Source organism: Delphinus delphis, chromosome 1 (assembly GCF_949987515.2).
Source record: "Delphinus delphis chromosome 1, mDelDel1.2, whole genome shotgun sequence".
NCBI classification, from domain to species: domain Eukaryota; kingdom Metazoa; phylum Chordata; class Mammalia; order Artiodactyla; family Delphinidae; genus Delphinus; species Delphinus delphis.
In genome coordinates this window covers 10,191,613-10,209,804 of record NC_082683.1, presented here as the reverse complement: position 1 = coordinate 10,209,804, position 18,192 = coordinate 10,191,613, and the positions used below count along the sequence as shown (strand labels likewise).

The window sequence follows — 18,192 nt, the reverse complement described above, 5'->3', positions numbered from 1 at the left end:
TCATCACTATCGCTAAATGAGCTCATTCCCTTCTGTTCAAGACCTCAACTGTCCTCCAGCCCCTTTCACGCCTGCAGATGCGCCTCTATCAGAGCGTATGAAATGACACATCTCTGCTCCCATCGGAAAAGAGGCTGGAGCTCTCCAGGGCTTAGGCATGTAGCCGGGGTAGCACAAATTCACCCCTCTGACTAACTCAAAACTGCCGAGGTTGTCTTTCAGATTCAAGAAGCAGAGAAGGAACTAAAATGTATTGTATTCTCTTCACAAAGCAATTATTTCTAAAACCACAAGTTACATATAAATTCAATTCCAGATTTTTTCTCTTACAGACCTCCACCTAAAAACAAAATCCTACTAGCCTATTTAACAACTCATCTCATCCTCACATGTATTAGCCTTTATCAGACTACTATGAAAATTTACCCCAAGCTCATTATTCTTGCTAGATAAAAAAATTTTCCGCTACGTACTTTGTGAAGTTTCTGGAATAACAGTGAAGTAGAAGTATTTTGATCATTTTCTTGGGTGCTTATTACCTACAAGGCACTTTGTTAAGAGCTATAAGGGACACATACATATTACTACAAAGATGTCTGCCCCAAAGATACTTTAAATGGAAGTTATATGTCTAACTTTGTGAAAAGCAATCCCCTTTGCAAAAAAGGCCCTACTAATGTCAACAAGAAGCAAATCTTGAGTGGAAAAAATGTTCCAGAAAATGTGTATTTCATTAAAAATATAAAGAAGGGAATGAAGGAGGGAGGAAGCTGGCAGGAAGGATGGGGATGGCAGAGAGAGAGGGAGGAAGGGAGGAGAGTGGTGGGGGGGGGGAGAGAGAGAGAGAGAGAGAGAGAGACAGAGAGAGAGACAGAGAGAGAGACAGAGAGAGAGAGACTGGGGTGGGGTGATGTAAATAACCATCCAGCCAGGTACAGTGAGGAGGCTCAGGGAATTGCTAGTAACCAAGCTACAAGCTACAGCCCACAGCCACGGGGCTCCAGCTCTGCTAGCAGGCTCCGGCACTGAGATCACAGCCTTCTAGAAACGCTAAATCTTACTCGGTGCTCTCCAAGGATTATCCCACAGGGTCCCGAGTTGATGCTGCTTCTCTCTTTTGCCAGTGTAGAGGTAAAATAACGCCCTCAGGCAACAAAGAAGTCCAGGAGGAAGAGCTCACAAAAGGATGAGGATTTGAAACACAGCTGCCTCCTAGGCCAGTGTCCACGCTGGGAGAAGGGGTCTCACTCTCAATCCAGTCACTCACTTCACCTGCCCCCAAAGGTTCCTGTGTCACCAAGGTCACACATCTTCCCTGCAAAGAGCTGACCCCAACTAAAGTGAGACTCGGACTGGGCTCTCCCCGCTCTCCCTCCCTGGTGTTGGGGTGGCATTCTGAATAAAATAGGTCCCCAAACGACAATAGCCCACAAAACGGAAATTCACAGAACTGAAATTATATTGCGCAGCCATGGGCCAAGACATGATTAAGGAGAAGTAATCTTGTTCAGAGCAGAGGGGAACTAACTATGATACATACTGGTGATAACTACCTGATACTGTCCTAGGGAAGGGAACATGAGATAACGTGCACAAAGAACTAACTTCGCACAGTGGCTGACAGACTCAATAAATGGAATCAATTGTACGGATTACTCACAGTAGATTCTACTAAACAAATTACAGAAATCCCATGCCTACAAGTCTAAATTGTCAGCATATGTTCCTTCTTATGAAGACAATAACATTCTGCTTCCCTAACAAATCCGAATTCATCCATTTCTTTTACTCATTTGTTCTACATCGATTCACAGGATCCCACCCAGATATCATTACAGAAATGTACAAGTCCAATGAGGACAGACGTTTAATTGAGATAAGAGAGAATTATGTCAAACACTCACTAACATCTCTATTAATATATATGAATGCTCTAACAGCGGAAGTTGCGAGTATACGTCAATTTTCAAAGTCTGTAATCCACTGATTTTACAGCTTCTAAAGAACACTCTGTTCTTAATTTTTTAAGTTAAGCATACTAGTTCACTTTACTGGTTCCTAATCCTTTCGGGAAGGAATCTTAGACCTCTTTGAAAATCAGATAGCACCTAAGGCTCCTCTCCCCACACAGTCACGAAGAGCCGTAAACACAACATCTGGGGCTCAAGGATACCTGTGTTACTATGAAGTCAAGTTGTGAGTTCATGTAAATATGCATCTTGACAGGAGTACTCCTGTGTGACCCTGAAAAAGAACCCCGACTCCCCAGACTGCTCAATAAAAATACTGCACAGATAATCAGGACATTTAATAAGTACAATACATAATAAATAAAACTGACATTGTCAACTTAAATAGTAACTTCTCCGAAGAGAATGGCTCTTTCACACTTTAGTTTTGCCCTGAATTCATATCCACAAAGATGTAAAATGTCAAGATTTCCTAATCTGTCATAAACAGCACTGAAATAGCTCCCACACAGTTACCTTCAAGGATGTCTGATAGTTTACTATCTAAGAAAATGTATCCAAAATTCCTCCAGAATCTCACCTGCATAAAATTTCGTTGTAACAGTGGAGTCACGAGTGATTTGGATCACATAAAGGCAAGACAGAGAAACAGGAAGACAGTAAGCCCTTCATTTGGGCAGCAAGCAAATAGTGAGACGTTTACTTCTGCCTATGCAATAAATCGAATTCCAAGAGTTCTCTAATCCACCAACCTGTGTGATCACAGGTGTCCTAGTTGGGGTAACTAGTGAAACAAGACAGCTTTTAAGATAGAAGCAGATCTCCAGCAACTGAGGAATTCTCTAGTGTCCCAATGTGTATCTAGTTACAGATCCAAAGAGGCTCTTTACTCTCACCTAATTTGTAATCTATACTTAATTCATTCCATGTTGCCAAAGCAAAATATATGGATTTTTTAAAGAAGATATTGAAACTGTTCATTTCTTTGTTTTTTTTTTTAAATCCAGAAGTGCCACGATAGGCCAAAGAACAGGCAGAGTTACCACAGAGCTAATTCTGCCGGTGGCCACCAATTACAATGAAGTGGACCAAGGTCGGTGTGCCACACATGCTCCTGTGAGGCTCTCGCTTAATGTTCAAGGCAACCCTACACTGTAGGTGTTACCCTCATCTCACAGACAGGTAAACTGAAGATCAAAGCGTGTAGAGTAATCCACCCAAAGTCACATGCTGGTAACTGGTGGAGCTAGGATTTAGATCTGGCCTTGTAACTCCAAGGCTCTGTTCTAGCATGCCACAATAAGATCCACACACTGTGCATCTCCCAGCACTCAAAGGTTTAGCTGGGTCAGCAATTTTTCCCTTCTCTCCTCCCCTCAACATACACACATCAGGCCCGTTTAAACAAGGTATCATTTGCAAAGTACTGATCCAGTTGTATTTAATACAGAAGCAACAGTGAAGCCTGAGCAACATACTTAATGTGCTTTAACACAGAAAGAAGTTGGAGGGGAACGTAACAGTCATTTACTATGAAAACAAAGTTTACCAATTCCATGTACTTTCTGACAATTGCCCATGAGATTTAGAAGACTCCACCTCTCTACAACTGAAAGGGGTCAGAAATAGTGTTAGTTAAGGGTCACTTTTTCTTGAGTCAATACTTTCCACGCTCTGATTCAACCATGAATTTAATTTGCTTTAGCATACAGACAGTAATTTATTTTCCAGCCAATTCCTGAATTTATAATTTTGATGGAATCAAAACCACAAATAGATGTTATTAAGCTTAACACTCAAATCTGATCTTGCTATCGAAGACTCCTATGATCACACCTAGCAAGGAAGAGATACTTCCTGAATAATGTATTTAGCAACTAATAAAACTCCTAAAAGCAAGCAAATCTGCAATCTTAAACCCCTCGTTCAAAAATCCAACCAAGATTGAGACTACTGGTAATTATTCCTTTTTATCTGTCTGGATGACAGTGAGAGGGGAAACTGTAATTTCAACTCCAGTGTTAATCCTACAAAAATTACAATCCATATGTGTAAACCGACAAAGATCAAAACTGCAACTAACGACCACCGTGCTGCCGGCAGCATAAATCTGGTCGAAATGCACATGGGTTTCCACTGATGCCGGCACTAACATCTTCACAGCGAAGGGACCAAGGCAGGAGGTGGAGCGCAGTGACCTCCCATTCCTCACAGGGACCTGAGACTTTCTGCTTTACTTCACAGGAAAACAGGTTCTGAAAACCTCATAGCTTAAAAACAAAAATACACCCAACAGAACTAGAAAGGCATATTCTATACCTCAAACCGGCAAGAGATGGAAAACTGAACCTAAGAAACCAAATGGTAGAAAAATAACAGAAGGCACAGAAATTTCAGTGTTGCCCATTCTAAACTGTCCCTCAACTTCAAACACCACACATAATTCTGTTTGGGGGTTCTAAACACGGGTGAACAAACCAGTTTGCCCTCATTTTTGTGGCATGTGGTGGCTCAGGAAACCTACAGAAGACTGCACCAAGAGGTAGGATTATAAGTACAAGAGGAAAAGATCGTTTATCACTGTAGCTTTAATAGAAATAAGGGGGAAGATGAATTTTAGTCTAAGTATTATTTACTGCTTTTCTTTTTAACCAAAGCAAAGATAATCCTCTGCAGCTCCACATAACGGGTAACATACAGCTCTTTCATTAAGGGTGAGATTAGGTTTTGGTCATTCAGATACTGATTAAACTAATAAGAACATATAAAATTTAAAGTTCTTAAAGTATCAAAATAGCAAGGATTTCAGACGTCATAATCTTATCTTAGAAACTGGTATTTTTATATACACACACATACAATATCATTATTTTATCATTAAAATAAATCTCTTACCTCTGAAGCTATTCAAATATTCTTTGTAATATTAAAGTATATTAAATTTACTATATAACAATTAAAATAACTACACCATCATATAATGAAAACTTCTATCAAAAAATATTTTTAAATTTCAGAGTCATGACCACAAAAATGAGAAGAGGAAATAAATAGCTACAATAAGTGCTTCAGAATGCTGAGGATTTTCTAGTCTCTTACCCATAATCCCTCAGGACTTTTTCTCAATATATGTGCCAAGTTTTAACCTTTTAAACAAAGTTACTTCCCCTTAATTTTTAGAGAAAATTTAAACAGAACAGAAAGAAAAATGCTTAAGAAATTTGAAAAATGAAAGCACAGATTACTAAGCAGCAGTTCCGTCCGGCCTACAGTGTGGGTAAGGGTGTTAAGGACTTACTAAACCTTTAAGGAACAACTGAATAAAGAACTCTCAGTAAAAGTTTCAGGTGGAAAAAGCCATATTACATTTTGTTACAAATCCAAGAAGTTTTAAGTTTTATACATGCACGCATATTCTAAAGACTCTATTGTGGGATAAACACAATTAAGAATCACCCCTGCCCCACATGAGGAGAATTCAGGAGTGCACACAAACAGGTTAGGGCAACTCCTTTCTCATTCTTATTTCCTTTCTTGCTTTTCCTCCAGAATGAGCCAAGATGCTTAGAATAGGAACAGCTTTATCAGCAAACAAAACCTCTTAAGAAGCTACTGCTTCAAACAGTTCATGAATTCTTAAAGGAAAAGGTAAAAAATAAAAAGCCACGCCCCCATAAACATTTTGACAAAACAAACAAGATCGCTATCTTTTGTTGGTGTCACATCATGAGAGTGAAGGAAACTAATAAGCATGATTTTACTCAATTCTACCACAAACAAATCAGAATTACACTTAAAATCAGTTTCTAGATTTAATTTTTAGAGTGTATGTTAATTAAAACACGTTCATGATCTATAACATTCAGCTTAACAAAACTTTTAAAGTTATATTTTACTCAGTGGAAGAGTCAGTCATTCTCAACAAAAGAACACTAGTGCAGAAGAGGACACTAAACATCAGTGGCTTCTTGAAATCATCAATAAAACAAAATGGAAGAATTCCACAATCCTAGACACAATCCCTCTGCCATCCACACTGCTGAGGGAGTTAGGCCAAGGCAATGTCTCACTCGGTTCCTGTGGTTTCCAAACGGATTTCAAAAATAATACACAACTTAAGAGAAATGAAATATTTATAAGAAGCTCAAACCAACAAATATGTCATTAAAAAAAACCAAAACACTTAATAGACAAGGGCTGGAAAGGGATAAAAATTTAATCTGTTATTTTTTTTAAAAGCTGTTTGAGGTGCTCAAAGGAATACAATAAATCTGTTTAATCCATAAACCCCAAAGCAAAAATAACTCAAGGCATTAGTTTTCACCATAACTTAGCTTTCCAATACCAAAGATTTCACTTAATCACACTGCCTTATTATTTAGGATTAAAGTGGGCAATTCTAAAGTGAGTAGTGAACATTCATCTTGGCTAATTAGCAAAGCCTTATAAAACACTGCTACTTATTCAGTGTAAGTGTCCTGCTTAGAAACATTATAAACAAAAACTAGATTTAGGCAAGGCGGAGCTGAACAATTTAGTAGCTGGGCGAACCTGGGCAAACCATGGAACCCCTCAAACATCAGTGACCTCATCCACACAGGAGGAAAATGATTCCCTACTTTGCAGGGCTATTGGGAGGATTAGCAATGATGTACACGGAGCACCAAGCACAGCGCTAGGCACAAGACAGACGTGCTAAAGAAACGAGTAACTGCTGTCACTGTCACCATCAACAGAAAGCGGTTCATCACTTGACGACATGATGTGTGTGTAAGTGTCAAATCATGAGGTGTGTCCCCATCAAAATACGCTGTAATGAATGAATTCAGCCAAGAACTCTTGTAATGTCTGACACTGGTTTAATCTGAGCAGTAATAAAGAAAAACGGTTGCTTTCCACATTTATCTTCTTCACTTTGAGAAACAACAGTAATGTTTTCAAATAACTCCTGCTTCTCCAAGTCATTCAACTTCCTAAACTATGTCGACCAAGCTATTAACATTAATAAAAGCAACTGTCCTTGGCGGCACGCAGAGTATGAGCAGATAACATGAAGGCCAACAGGAGCACCGTGTGAGCCTGTCTGAAGCTGCAACTCCCAGTTCCCCACACAACCTTTAACGGCTAGGAAATGTCTATTAATTTTTAACCAGCTTGAAGGTATCCTTGGGGTATTTATCCAATTCCTCAGTTCTTCAGAGGCAACTTCAAATGTAAAAGTATATACACTCTCCTCTCTGTAGTTCTACTGTGAACATGGAAGTTCATGCATTGGGTTGGCCAAAAAGTTCCTTCGGTTTTTGAGTAAAAATAAAAGACACATTTTTCATTTTCACCAAGAACTTTATTGAGCAACGTATTCACTGTTCTGTTCCACTACCCTCTGCCATTTTTCAGGCAACTTCATAATTCCAACTTCCCAAAACTTTTTATCTTTTTGAGCAAAGAACTGTTCCAGGTGCCTTTTAGAGTTTTCTAGGGAAAAGAAAATTTTTTCCATTAAGAGAATTTTGTAAAGACCAAAATAAATGGAAATCCGAAGGTGCAATGTCTGGTGAATATGACAGAGAAATCAGAACTTCCCAGCCAAGCTTTTTTCTCTGGTCATCAAAGAAACACGCATTGCATTATCCTGATGGGAGATTATGCATTTTCTGTTGACTAATCCTGGATGCTTTTTGCCAAGTGCTGCTTTCAGTTGGTCTAACTGGGAGCAGTACTTGCCGGAATTACCCGTTTGGCTTTCCAGAAGGAGCTCATAATACAGAACTCCCTTCCAATCCCACCATATACAAAAACTTCTTTGGATGAAGACTGGCCTTTGGTGCGGTTGGTGGTGGTGCATTTCACTTGCCCCACAATCTCTTCCGTTCCACATTATGGTACAGTATCCACTTTTCACTGCCAGTCACAATTTGTTTTAAAAATGCAACGTTTTCGTTATGTTTTAGTAGGCAATCACATGCAGAAATACAATCAAGAAGGTTTTTTCGCTTAACTTACGTGGAACCCAAACATCAAAGTGATTAACATAACCAAGATGGTGCCAATGATTTTCAGCGCTTGATTTGGATATTTTCAGTATGTCGGCTATTTCTCACACGGTATAACATTGATTCTTCTCAATTAATGTTTTGATTTGATCGCTATCAACTTCAACTGGTCTAGTGACCGTGGAGCATCGTCCAACGCGAAATCTCCAGCACAAAACTCCACAAACCACTTTTGACACATCTGATCAGTCACAGCACCTTCTCCATACACTGCACGAATCTTTTGGGTTTTTTTTGCATTTAGGCTGCTTTTTTTACCTTTCTTGAAATAATAAAGCATAATACGCCGAAAATGTTGCCGTTTTTCTTCCATCTTCAATATTAAAATGGCTACACAGAAATTCACCGATTTTGGGCTTCCCTGGTGGCGCAGAGGTTGAGAGTCCGCCTGCTGATGCAGGGGACACGGGTTCATGCCCCACTCCGGGAAGATCCCACATGCCGCGGAGCGGCTGGGCCCGTGAGCCATGGCCGCTGAGCCCGCGTGTCCGGCCGTCCAGAGCCTGTGCTCCGCAATGGGAGAGGCCACAACAGTGAGAGGCCCGCACGTACGGGGGTGGGGGGGGGGATCACCAATTTTGATAAGATTCGTTTTAAATGCATGCTGATAATGACAGCTGTCACAATGCAATCTAACAAAACCGTTTCAAGTGAAGTTAAAGACAACTAAGCACTTACTAGAGCCATCTTACGGCAAAAACCCAACGAACTTTTTGGCCAACCCAATACTGTAACAGCTCTGTAAACAGAAATGTAAAACTGTCTAAGAAAAGGAAAAACTCGATAAGTTTTAAAAACAATAATGAATTCATAATGTAGAAAAAGAACCCAGTATTTTTATCTAGGCAAAGCACAGAAAATTTTTTTTTTTACTTTCAAATTACAATTGGATTTTTAAAAATCAACAATTTTGAACTCCCTACATTCAAGGTCCTTTTATCTTTTAGGAAACTTAATAATTAACCCTTTTTTTCTGTATGAGGCAAGTCTCACCTTCCAGTTTCCACATGGACAGGAGAACCAGGATAACAACCTTAGAGCACAGCATATTTCCTAACACACTCCATTATGGTATATATTAAGAATTTTGCAAATTCATCCACTAAAATACAGTTGAAACTCTGCAAAATGCTTTGAAAACCTGTAGTTAATCCATAAATTTCCCTATGAACAAGGTTATACACAGCAAGAATCAAAGGCACAAAAATATCAACTGGGCTTCCCTGGTGGCGCAGTGGTTGAGAGTCTGCCTGCCGATGCAGGGGACACGGGTTCGTGCCTCGGTCCGGGAGGATCCCACATGCCGCGGAGCAGCTGGGCCCGTGAGCTATGGTCACTGAGCCTGCGTGTCCGGAGCCTGTGCTCCGCAACGGGAGAGGCCACAACAGTGAGAGGCCTGCGTACCGCAAAAAAAAAAAAAAAAAATCAACCAACTTATTTACCTAAATTTAGAGCAATTCAGTAGCAGTAGAAGTAGAATTAGAAATCAAAAAAATTCCTAGATTCTTACTGTTGCAAAAACATTAAAGCTGCACTAAGCTTTTAAAAACAGACCAGAAAAACAGCAGGATCAACCAGGCAGGAAACCCTCAGAGACAGGTCACCCAATGTTCAGCAAAGGCATCACTAAACTAGTGGCAGCGAGAGCTCCACTGGGGACCGACTAGGACACTGCTCACTTGGGCCCAAGGCGACAAGCTCACAAGCCATGTAACATCTAACGCTGGGGCCCTATCTCCACAGGATCGTAGCCACCTGCAACTGCCCCAAGCCCTGCTCCAACACTTGCCAACAAGAACTAGGGATGAGCGCCCTGTAAGTGGGCACAGGACCTGCCCACCAGGCACCCAGAAAGCTCAGGGCCCATCTGCAATCATCCTCAGGCACCATGGCTAGGCCTCTGTCATCCAGCCAGGCCTCCACTCTTCAGCTTTGGCCAAGGAACCTCGAAAAGAGCTGTCGGCTACTGGGGAAGGTCAAGACATCAAACTCCACTGAAGCCCACCTGTTCGCTTTTGTTAAATGTATTCTCTAATGTTAACTTTAAATGGAACCAGTGCTATCACTTCTGCTGTTGTCCACCACAGGCAAAAGTAGACAGAAAGCAGAGTATTATGAAGAAGAAAAGGCATGCAAAACCTGGGCTCAAGCTCTGACTCTTGACACTCATTGGCAGACAGAGCTTGGACAAGTTATCCACCCTTGCTACGTGTCCATTTCCTCATCTGGAGCTGGTACAAACCACGCAGAAGCAGAGGCTAAATGGGAATGCCCACGAGACTGCTCAGTACCACTCAGCACTACTCAGGGCTCACTGCTCCGTCTGGCCGCAGCGCCACACAGCCCACAAGGCTCCACGTCTCCATCAGAGCCTCTTGCCGCATCTCTGTTTCTACTTGTTGTCCAGCAATGTCCTGTGACCTCTCATGTCCCCGTGAGTTTCTTTCCCCAAATCTTTCTTTCTTCCCCTCCTCAATGTTCTTCACAGGCATCCTCCCCACTGTGCTCTGCTTTTCGACAACAAAGTAGCATCACCTCCTCTCCCAGAGGGCTCCTGCCAACCCCTTCCCTATTCTAGAGCCTGTACACACATCAGCTAGAACACCTAGTAAACCTGACCCACACTGAGCTGCAATAAAACAGACGATAAACTCCTCCCCGGATGTTTTACTCATCTCTCTAATCTCCCCTACCAATCCTGCCACTGAGTGCAGTGCTGGTGGGAAAAGGGCCAGTATGTCCATTTGCACAACTGAGTTTCAAACAGAAAGACTCATGTGGGGTTCTAGGTGGCTCTCCCTATACACCACCCCAGCAATAAATAACCAACACTGCTAAAAGAACACCCAATCCGGTCCTTCTTCCTGGAGCTCTCAGCCCCGAGAACTTGACAGGGCCCACCCCTGTGTCAGTCAAGTCACAGCCTCTGAAAGGCTATCCCTGGCTACCCGTCCACAGTCACACCATACGTAACCACCTGCAACACACACACACTTTATTAACATTATAAGATTTGTCTTGTTCATCTGTTGGTTGGTTGTCCCCTCATTCTCCAGAATGTAAATTCCATGAAAGCAGGGACCTGGGTTATGTTAGTTCTCTGCTGTAGCTTCCAGCACCTAACATAGTGTCTGACACAGAATATACTTGTTAAATAACAAGGCAAGGGGATGGGTGGTGGATAGCTCCAGGTTTTTTATGTGAACAATTTTAATTATGGAAACATGAACTATTTCCTTTTTAAACTGGTTATAATTTAACTGTTCTGTGGTGACTAAAAGTCACCTTAGATAAATACTAAAAACTAGTTGATCTCAGGGACTATTTACAGCTTTTAGAAAAGATTATGTGAACCTGTTAAGGGATCTCACGGCACTGTGCTCTTTATAGCTCGTTACTGTTTTTGTTACAAACTTTGTCTTCTTAACTGTCTGGCTATTAGCTATAAAACTACTTGCTGCTACAAATAACTCTTCTAATTTCCTCCTTCTAATTTGCTATAGACAGGAAAGTCAACAGGTTAGAAGTAGGCCTAAAGTAAGAGAGAAGCAGCCTACAGTGAGGCCCCGCCACGGGAAGGGAGAGGGAGGACCCACTGCTTCCTTAGCGCTAATACAAGTGCTCCATAAATACTGACTGATTAACTGACTCACAAGCTCAGTAGCTCCTCTGCAAGACTCACATAGGTAGCCAACCATCAGCCACATTCTGTCAGTGGCACTTACAGGTACCACGGACCCACATGCTGCACAGAGATGTTCCTTATTATTATCTCTCCTGCTCTTGACAGCAACCCAGTGAGGTTGGGTATACAGCACAAGGACCATTCCATGTTATGACACCTACTTTTAAAGATATGGAAACTGCACCCCCATTAAAAGTGACATGATTTGCCCAGCCATACACCTGGTAAAAGCCCGAGAGTCCCACGTTTTTCATTCCTTCCACTAAGCCCATGTGCATCAAGACACTGCTGCTGCTTTAGAGTAAAAAGAACTCTGGGTAAGGTTCTTATGTAGCCAAAAGAGAGCAGGGCAACAACATTCTATTATAGTCTATATTTTAAAAGAACATTTGCCAACAGTCATTTACTGCTAACAGACAAATTCAACAGAAATCAAGACGATAAATACTTCTAAATTTGGCCTTTCTATGTTCAGATCACAGTCTTCCCGTGGATTAAATACGAATATTTCAGTGAAATAGTGAAAACCCGACACTGAAAACCCTCCCTTCCTCTCCACCTAGAAAGTTTAATCTGTCCCATCCAAGGAACTTCTCACGCTCAATCTCATTACAGGGGCTGCTCAGACATGTAAGGAGTTAGGCTGAATTACAAAGGTGAGAATCCAGAATTCTAGTTCAAAATGCCTAACATATGAACACCTTCGGCCACTGGCAAAACCGCATGCTCCCTGGTCAGAGACAATATGAACTGTGTTCTCACAGCACTGTGTTCTCTTCCTTCATTGCAGGTTTGCATGAGTCTTTGTTTGCCAATCAACAAATTATTTATTGAGGGCCTGTTCCATGCCAACCATCTAGGCCCCGATCAGTAGCTTACTGATTTAATGTTTGTCTCCCCCACTAGACTACAGGCGCCAGGAGAAAAGTTACTGCTGCTTTTTTGCTCACCATTGTCCTGTACGACCTAGCAGAGCGCCTGGCACATGGCAGGGGCTTAACAAACATTAGTTCAATGAATGACTGAGAGACAGACAGAGGCAGAGAGACAGAGACAGAGAGGGAGAGAGAAGAGGAGGGGCCACATTGTATGCAAAGGAATCAGGGCTTTCCACTGCCCAGAACACGCCGCATGATCCACCAGCGATCTGATGAATTCTGAAAGGCACCACATGCAATGCACAGCTGTAGGCACAGCAGCTGTCATGCAAAGGATCAGAGGCCCAGAACTATGAAGAATTCAGCCCTTTGTTTCTCTCTGCCTGCCTCCTAACCAAAATGAAGTTAGGTCCACTGTCAATCTACCTGTCAGCTGCATGTCTTCAACATCTGGCTTTCAGAAACACTAAGTTAATATTGCTACTGAATAAAATTTATGTTGATTTATTCTCTGACATCACTGCCTGAAAAGGTATTTAAATGTCTGAGGTCACACATAAGACCTAAATAGAACCAAGTTAACATAAAAAGTTCTCCATTTCAGGTCTTTGTAAGCTATAAATTAGCTTTCACAGAGTACTTAATTTAAAAACAAAAAAGGTTTGACTATTTAAACTTTAGATCATAAAGAGCAAACACAGCTCCTTACCAGTAAGCTATTCAAAACAGACTGTTAAGTTCCGAGAGGCAGCCTCACATAAGTATTTTAACTAAAACTTAAGATTCAGTCGGTTATACACAGCTCGGAGTAGTTATAAATAACAGGATAATAAGAAATATGAACTACTTAACTCAATGCAAAAACCCAGCAATATGGGCAGGTATAAAAATGAAGATGTGTAAGTTCATGTACCACTAATAAAACTTATTTTCAGTTTTTTCCCCCACATTCAAATAAAAAAACAAAATTAAGGAATAAATAAAAATCTATGAAATGTTCTAAACATGCACAGCAAAGTACGCTGAACAGAGAAAAGCATTAGGATGAAGTTGCTATTAACCTATTAACCTATGACTATATTTAAATTTACATGAGTTAGTTATGCTTAGTAACAGAGTAAAGATTCGCTGCCCTCCAAACTCCGGCCCCTGCAAATCACAGCTTACCTAGAAAGGCTGGTGACATTAGTTATACACAAAGTGAACACTAAATAAAGGAACAATTTGAATTACGTGAAGAGTTTGCAAACAATTATGCGCTAAGCCTAACAGCAACAAAAATCTCAAACCTCAAAACAGTAAACAACAACAAAAGCAAACAAACAAAAAACACCTGGCAATTTTCTAGACCCTGATCATCTGATTCATGATCAAAGCATTTAATGACCTAAAACTGACGAAATCGAGTTAGATAAACAGCGAACATGTATTCAGTAAAAGGCCTAACAAACTCCCTTGGATGGGTTATTGATTATACCGTAAAATACAAAGAATATGTAATGGAAAAGTCAGAATAGACTTTTTTAACTTCTCGCCTACATTTTTAAATGTTACTTTTACATTTTTCCAAAGTCAAGTTTACATTATGATTTTATTTACAGTATGACTGCCACAATTCACTTTGCAGTGTTCTAAGTAAAGGCTGGACTCAAGTTCAGATGGCTACAAACATTTATTTAAGACTTAGGGCGGGCAAAAAAAAAAAAAAAAAAAAAAGGAGATTTATATTAGTAAGAAACTACCATACCCCTCGCCTTGGCATATATTCAAACAGGGCTCTACGAAAGATTCACTGATTAATATTGAAATTCTTCATTAAAAGAAAAAAAACAAAACAAACAAACAACGTGGAGAATGCCAGCTGGAAATATGATATATCCAACCAAACTATCTTCCTCCCAGAAATTATCCCCTGCCTTCTGTAAGTGTGACTACACTTCACCTTTTGTTTGAAAACATTATTAAACAAAATAAAACTGTTGGAGTTGAGTCAAAAGTAACAGCACACCGTTCAACTTCCATTTTGTTAATGGCCTAATTTCAAAAAGGTCTGCGCTGAAACCTTCGCCAGCCGCGAGTGTTGCAATCGTGTGCAGCGCAGTCTTGAGTGGCGTGGAGTGGCCCAGGGCCCGGCCCGGGGAGGAGTGGGGCGGCCGGATGGCAGGGCCCGGCCCGGGCGTAGCGGCAGTGTACGGCCCGGCCGGCTCTCCCTGCCCCGGGAGGCCAGTGCATCGGCCGCAGCGCGTCCGGCCCTCCCGCACAGTCCGGGCGGATGGACACGAGGCCGCCGAATCTGCGGAGCTGGAAATGTCACTCTCGGAACACATTTTATGACGCGTTGCTGGCGAACAGCACAAAAAACTAAGAATATACCGGGCGTGCAGTGTACGGCTCTGGAGAGACCGACCGCCGCTCCCACCCGCAAGTCCAGAGACCTGCGCTGTGGACAAGGGAAGTGACAACTGGCCTCGGGCCCCTCGCGGTGCGCGTCCACTCACTTTTCCGCGTCCGGCTCCTCCACCCCAAGTTAGAAAAGAGCTCGAGCGCGGCGTCCGGCGCCGTGATTCAGCAGCGCCGGGGGGGAGGGGGGGAACTGCACCCGGGGGGGGGGGGGGGGCGCGGGGGAGGCTTGGCACCGGGTCCGGAAAGGGTCACTGTGAGCTGCGGGTGCTGCCCGAGCCCCGATTCGGCCCGGGCCGGGCAGCCGCGGGGAGCAGGGGCGGCAGCGGGCTCCTACCTTTCCTGCTTTTCGGGGAGCTCCGCTTGCTCCGGGCGCTGGCTCGCTCTTCCTCAATCGCAGCTGCTATCTCGGGGTTGTCTTCCCCATTGTACCAGACCAGGAGCTCCTCGCCCGGCGCGATTGGCTGCGGGGAGAGAAGAGACAGGCGCCGGGCCAATCAGAGCGAAGGTTGTTGGCGGGGCGGGGCGGGGCAGGCGGGCGGCGCTCCCAGCCGGGCCGCCCGAGGCCAGCCCGGCAGGAAGAGCTCCTCCGCCTCGGCGGCCGCGGGCCGGACGACGCGGGAAGGGACCCTCTGCTGGAGGGAGGACCTCACTTCCCGGCCGCCTCCTCCCCGGAGTCCGTCCGGTGGATGTCGGGATCTGATAGGATCGCTTTAAACTTAAAACTGCCATATGTTCCGGAATCTTACTGTTGGAAGCCTCACAACTAACCACGCAGAAGGAAAAATATGCCACGGAACCACAATGTCCACGAAACCTAAGCTGATGAGAAAATTAAAGCATAATTTAAAACACCCTGGCAGTTTGGAAGACGTGATGAAAGCTAATTATCAGCGCAGGTTTCAGAGTCCAAGAGCAAGTTAAGCACGATAAGACCTACATGCCAGTGCACATTTATAATGCACCGCTAATTATATCACGGAAATGCTAAAAGAAGAGGCGGTGCTGAGGACCCGAGCGTCCTGGCAGTGTATTGTCTCTGCGCTGCTGCCAACCTGCTCCGGTCCTTGGAGAATTCACTGCCTTGCCCTCTGTACTACACCTCGAGTCTACAAGACAACTTTTAAATTTAGAAAGAAATGCCTAAAAATACCTCACGTGTCATGCTCCTAAAACATGAATTCTTAACAGTCATGTACACCACCACCATGCTGATTATACCTAGAGAACAAGAGAGTGAAGAAAAAATACACCGAGTGGAAAGATTACACTCCTAAGTAACACTGAAGGAAATGGCTTATTGGTTTCTCTCACAATGACTCATCTGTTCAAAAAGTTCCAAGAGTATGAACACAAGTAAAATTCCACCTAAAACCCAGTGAATAAAATAAAAATCCATGAGTCCATACTGATATGAATGAATGAAGAAATGAATGAATGAACGGACAGGTAAATAAATAAGGAGAGCTCTTCCTATAGTAGATCCCAACTAATCAATGAAAAAGAAATAATGGAATTAAAAAATCACAACTAGACAATCATCACAGATTAATAATTGATTCAGGCAAGAATCACCAATGGATGCTAAAACTAGTAGATTAAAGTTTGAGGAATAACAAAATATTTGCATGGTCTCGAAATATCTCCCCATAAAACATTTATTAATGACAAAGAGAAAAACAGTACCTTTATAAGACAAGTCAACATCATATGCCTCCTGATATGATGCACAGAAAAGAACACAGCATCACTTCTGGAGATGAAGTAAAGCATCACTTCTGCTGAAAATGCATAAATGTAATTCAATCATGATAAAACTTAAGAGAAGGCCAAACTGGCGGACCTTCTACAAAAATTACTGATCAATTCTCTCAAAACTGAAATGTTATAAAAGACTGAGGTGCTATACAAACTAAGGAGACTGATGGGACATCACAACTGAATTCAATGGAGTTTTCTTTGCCTAAAAGGACATGATTGGAACTGACAAAATTTGAATAAGTATAGATTAGCTTATAAAACACTGTGCCAGTGTGAGCTTCTTGATTTTGATCACTGCACTATAGTTATGGAAGAGGATACCCTTGTTTTAGGGGCAGGAGGAATTCCCTCTAAGATGTCCATTTAGAAACAACATAGTCACTTCAACATACCTTCTAGTCTAGATAAAGTCTTTGAAAGTAAATATTATTTTGTTTCATTCTCTGCAGAACTCAATGTTTATATAGTCCAAATTTTAAAATATTCTAAATTCTTTAAGATAAAAGAACAAGCCACTGTTTCCTTTGTTCCTCCAAGGATGGCTAAAACCTGCCATTTTTTAAATCTTTAAACCAATGTATTATTTCCCTTCTTGAATCAGTTACACCTAAAACAAAAAAACTTAATCTAATGTATAAAATCTTAATGAGTTAAAATAGCCATTACAGATGCCTTTTGGCACTCTTATGAGCTAACCTGTTTTTGTTGAAGGAATGAGCTTCTTTATTTAAGTAAACTATTTCTAGCTCCAAATGTATATATAGTATGCTTCTTCTCTATGTTTTTGTTACAAGTCACATATTTATGAAATGGTGTTATCATATAATACTTGAAATGATTAGGGTCCGCAGAGATATGTAAAGTCTTAAATAAAACAAAAGTAAAAAAGAACATGAAAAGGAGTGAGGGAAAATATATTCCCCATTTCTTCCTAAACCAAACAGCATAACCAAAACACTGGCTAGAAGAACCTACTGGACATCTTCGAGATTGATCCCCGACTCAGCCTAAGCATCTACATTCATGCCACTCCAACCTTGTGCAGAGGACTAACTGTACTAGCAACTGGGTGAAGTTAAATATCAGCACAGACTCTCTACTTAGGAGGGTCCGATTTTGTTCTTGCAAAAACCACAAAACACCCCAGTATCTGTTTTTACCTCAAATCTAATATACAATTTCTAAATGGTTGTTAATGAACTGAATAGCTAGATTAAGAGCAACCTGATTTGTTAGCTACTGAACAACCTTCAAAATTGTTAGCAACTGAGATGATCATGACATTATTGAGCTATGTACTTCCCAACTTTCTATTAAAACAGCTACACAAATAACAGGGCTTTATGAAGAAGAGGAAAATAATACATCTTTTAAAATGAACGATTGCTTGCTTCTTCTGTACTGTAGTTTTTTCTTCTGCACTGCTTAGCGCATTTAAGATTTTG

At 41.7% G+C, this 18,192-nt stretch overlaps 1 protein-coding gene across 4 annotated transcripts in view; it reads right to left on the bottom strand.

Moving 5' to 3' along the window:
- Positions 1-18,192, bottom strand: part of PRDM2 (PR/SET domain 2) — a 118,898-nt gene that overhangs the window by 53,851 nt on the left and 46,855 nt on the right. For all 4 annotated transcript variants that reach the window (XR_009519881.1, XM_060014783.1, XM_060014761.1 and 1 more), the window contains exon 5: positions 15,324-15,450. Coding sequence is in view for 3 of the 4 variants with exons in the window: in XM_060014783.1 (XP_059870766.1) it covers positions 15,324-15,450 (127 nt within the window). In the remaining variant the exon portion in view is untranslated. The remainder of the gene's footprint in view (positions 1-15,323; positions 15,451-18,192) is intronic.